The sequence below is a fragment of the Cynara cardunculus genome (assembly GCF_001531365.2).
Source record: "Cynara cardunculus var. scolymus isolate 2C chromosome LG 14, CcrdV1, whole genome shotgun sequence".
Taxonomy (NCBI): Eukaryota; Viridiplantae; Streptophyta; class Magnoliopsida; order Asterales; family Asteraceae; genus Cynara; species Cynara cardunculus.
Genome location: NC_037541.1, coordinates 10053277 through 10056070, shown reverse-complemented (window position 1 = coordinate 10056070; position 2794 = coordinate 10053277). Strand labels below are relative to the sequence as shown.

The 2794-nt window shown below is 34.6% G+C and overlaps 1 protein-coding gene across 1 annotated transcript; it reads right to left on the bottom strand.

Moving 5' to 3' along the window:
• Positions 1-1597: 1597 nt before the first annotated feature.
• Positions 1598-2569, bottom strand: LOC112526419 (zinc finger protein ZAT9-like). Its single transcript, XM_025136703.1, has 2 exons — positions 2282-2569; positions 1598-2212 (listed from the first exon to the last, which is right to left on the bottom strand). Exons 1-2 carry the CDS (start codon positions 2567-2569, stop codon positions 1598-1600), a joined length of 903 nt encoding a protein of 300 aa, XP_024992471.1.
• Between the last annotated feature and the right edge of the window lie 225 nt (positions 2570-2794).

The window sequence follows — 2794 nt, the reverse complement described above, 5'->3', positions numbered from 1 at the left end:
TTTTAAATATTATAACGTTGATTATATTATTAGAATATTTCATGCATTTAATAAAATATTATCTCTATCTTCTAAATTTAATGTCAGTTTTTTACCTGTGGGAATAAGAACAAAGAAAGTTATTTATTTCAGTGTTGATATATGCATCTAGGGGTGCTCAAAAACCCGATCAACCTAACCCAACTCAATGCGAAATAACTCAACCCGAAGCAACTCAATATCTAATCAAGTTGTAAAATTTTCAAACCGTAGGTATTGGGTTGATATTGAGTTACTATTATTTAAACCCAACCTAACCCGATATTGTTTTATTTTTTTGGATTTAATATGATTGTTGAATTCTTATTAATATATACATTAGATAATTACACTATCGCATACGTTCTTCATATACACATCTTTTCAATCTATTCACATATCTATATAACTCATTCGTATATATGTTTAGTAACTGTAAACATATATACGTAAATTGAGAAAATTAATTGAATGTGATATACGTAAGAAGTATGGATAAGTTATATCAAATGGTTGATGATGAAAAAGAAATTATGAATAGAGAAATAACATATTCAAGGTTAGAAGAATATTTTAATGTACCAAAGTATCAACCCGACCGAACCCGTATAGTTTGGGTTGGGTTGGGTTGGGTTGGGTTGCACTTTCGTTTGGGTTAGATTGAGTTAAGATTTTTCAAACCGCAAACATTGAGTTGTGTTGTTCAAATGTCTTCAACCCGATCAACCCAACCCATGAGCACCCTATGTTCATCCCTATTTATATTACAATAAAGATAAAATCATACATTGAAATATAAAAAGTAAGTCTTGATATTTATATGTATGGGAAGGAAATCAGTATATAGAAGTCCATTTAACCCATCCCTACTCAAATTTGAAGAATTTCACACTTTCTCTGCTATCTTCTCAAGATATCTGTTTTCTCTGTTTTGAAGAATTTGTTGGACAAATCCTATACAATGTTTTGAAAAAGTGTAATATGTATGTCCTCAACACTTCCTAGGGATTCATAATGCAAATTAATGAAACTACAAGGGTTTAAATGCACATTAACCTAACAAGTTCAACTTTTAGCTTTTTGGTCCAAGATTTTTGCATGCAAATACATGTTGTACTGTACAAATTTGAACATGGGGCTGGAGCTGGAACCCAATTTCTTGGTCAAATTTTAAGTTTAAAGCCAGAGTAGTGTACAAGTTTCATGCCATAAAGTACAAGTTACAATAACCACATTGTTATAGGATTTAGTAATTTCAGCTCTGGAAAAAGCAATCCGCCATTACCGAAAAGCTTAAACAGTAAAGACAAAGACGAAGATAAAGCAGACAAATAGAAACAGAGCAGAAAATAGGAAGTCAAAATTAAAATCTCTTGGGTTTCCTTCCATTAATTACATGTCTTTAAATAAAGCTGTAACAGTTGCAAAATAAACAAAATTTTGGAAAAAAAACTCTGAAATTAGAGTCAGAAAGATTTAGATTTTGTTAAATATGAAGCTAAAATTAGAATCCCCATTTGACCATTTGTTCATAAGATCCATAAATAGAAAAACTTTACCTGTAATTTGATCTCTGCCATTAATGGGGTTTGACGAACTCACCATCAGAAACCGCAGAAACCTCAATTTGACTAACGTCATCATCTTCAATTGTAGCAGGGAGATTAAGATCAATCAGATTAATCCTTTGTTTAGTAACTGGTTTAGCTGCAGTTATGGCGGAAGATGAAGCTGTAAAATGTGATCGTTTATGGCCACCGAGTGCTTGGCCTGAAGCAAACACCTTGAAACATACTGGGCATTCATGGATTTTGTCTTCCATGGAAACATTTTGTGTTTGATGATTGCTGTTATGGTGACTGAGTTTGATTTTCTTGTGACTCGCTCTATGCCCACCAAGTGCTTGATATGATCGGAAAACTTTGTTACATGTATCGCATCTGTATTTCGATCTCGCCGGAGTTCGTTTCACGTTCAGAATCTCTCTCTCCGATTCAGAATCGGTATCGGAATCGTTTTCATCTTCTTTCTCTTCATCATCGAATTCGTCGTCTGGTTTTTGATGTTCTTCGATCCACCGATCTCTTGATAACATCATTAGACAGTAGGCTACATCTTCTTCCGGTGAGAAATCGGAGATTGAACTCACTGAGTCAGGATCAACCAAAGACGATTCGTTCACGATCATCGATTTCTTCAGATACTGCGACTGATTACAACGATCAAGTTGGTGAAAATGCCGTCGATCACCGAACCAAGAAACCTCCGGTTTCCGAATCCGTTTCGATCGTCTCCGGACGGTGGCGTTTCTTGACGACTCCGGCTCGCTTACTGAACCACGAGCGACGGCGGCGTTGGGTGTAACCGTGACTGTAACACCTCCGGCGAACAAAACTTCAGAGTCAACTGATCGGAAAGTGTTGTTCTTCGACTGGAAATCTTGTTGATGATTCTGGTATTCATGTGGGTTGGAATGAAGGTAGAGATTGAAGAGGTGAGATGTTAAAGCTCTTCCATTTGCAAAGCTCTTAAAGGTGTGTTTCTCCTCCATGGACATGAGGATCAGTTTCTCTCTCTAAAACTATGAAGCTTTCTCTCTCTATAAGTATATGTATTATAAGTAAAGAGAGTGTGTTGAAACTTAAAAGGAGTAGTAGGTGACAAGCATCCCTTTACCAACATCAATTTACAATCTTATTAAATTAATTAATGTAATTTTCATATCTTTTTATGCATTTTGTAATATATTAAATATAAATTATATAATTTAAAATAT

Excerpts from the sequence above, each read along its gene's own strand:
- LOC112526419 (XM_025136703.1), bottom strand. The coding sequence starts at position 2,569 with ATGGAGGAGAAACACACCTTTAAGAGCTTTGCAAATGGAAGAGCTTTA. Across the intron at positions 2,213-2,281 it reads AACGGATTCGGAAACCGGAG|AAATCGATGATCGTGAACGA; the intron begins GTTTCTTGGTTC and ends CAGTATCTGAAG.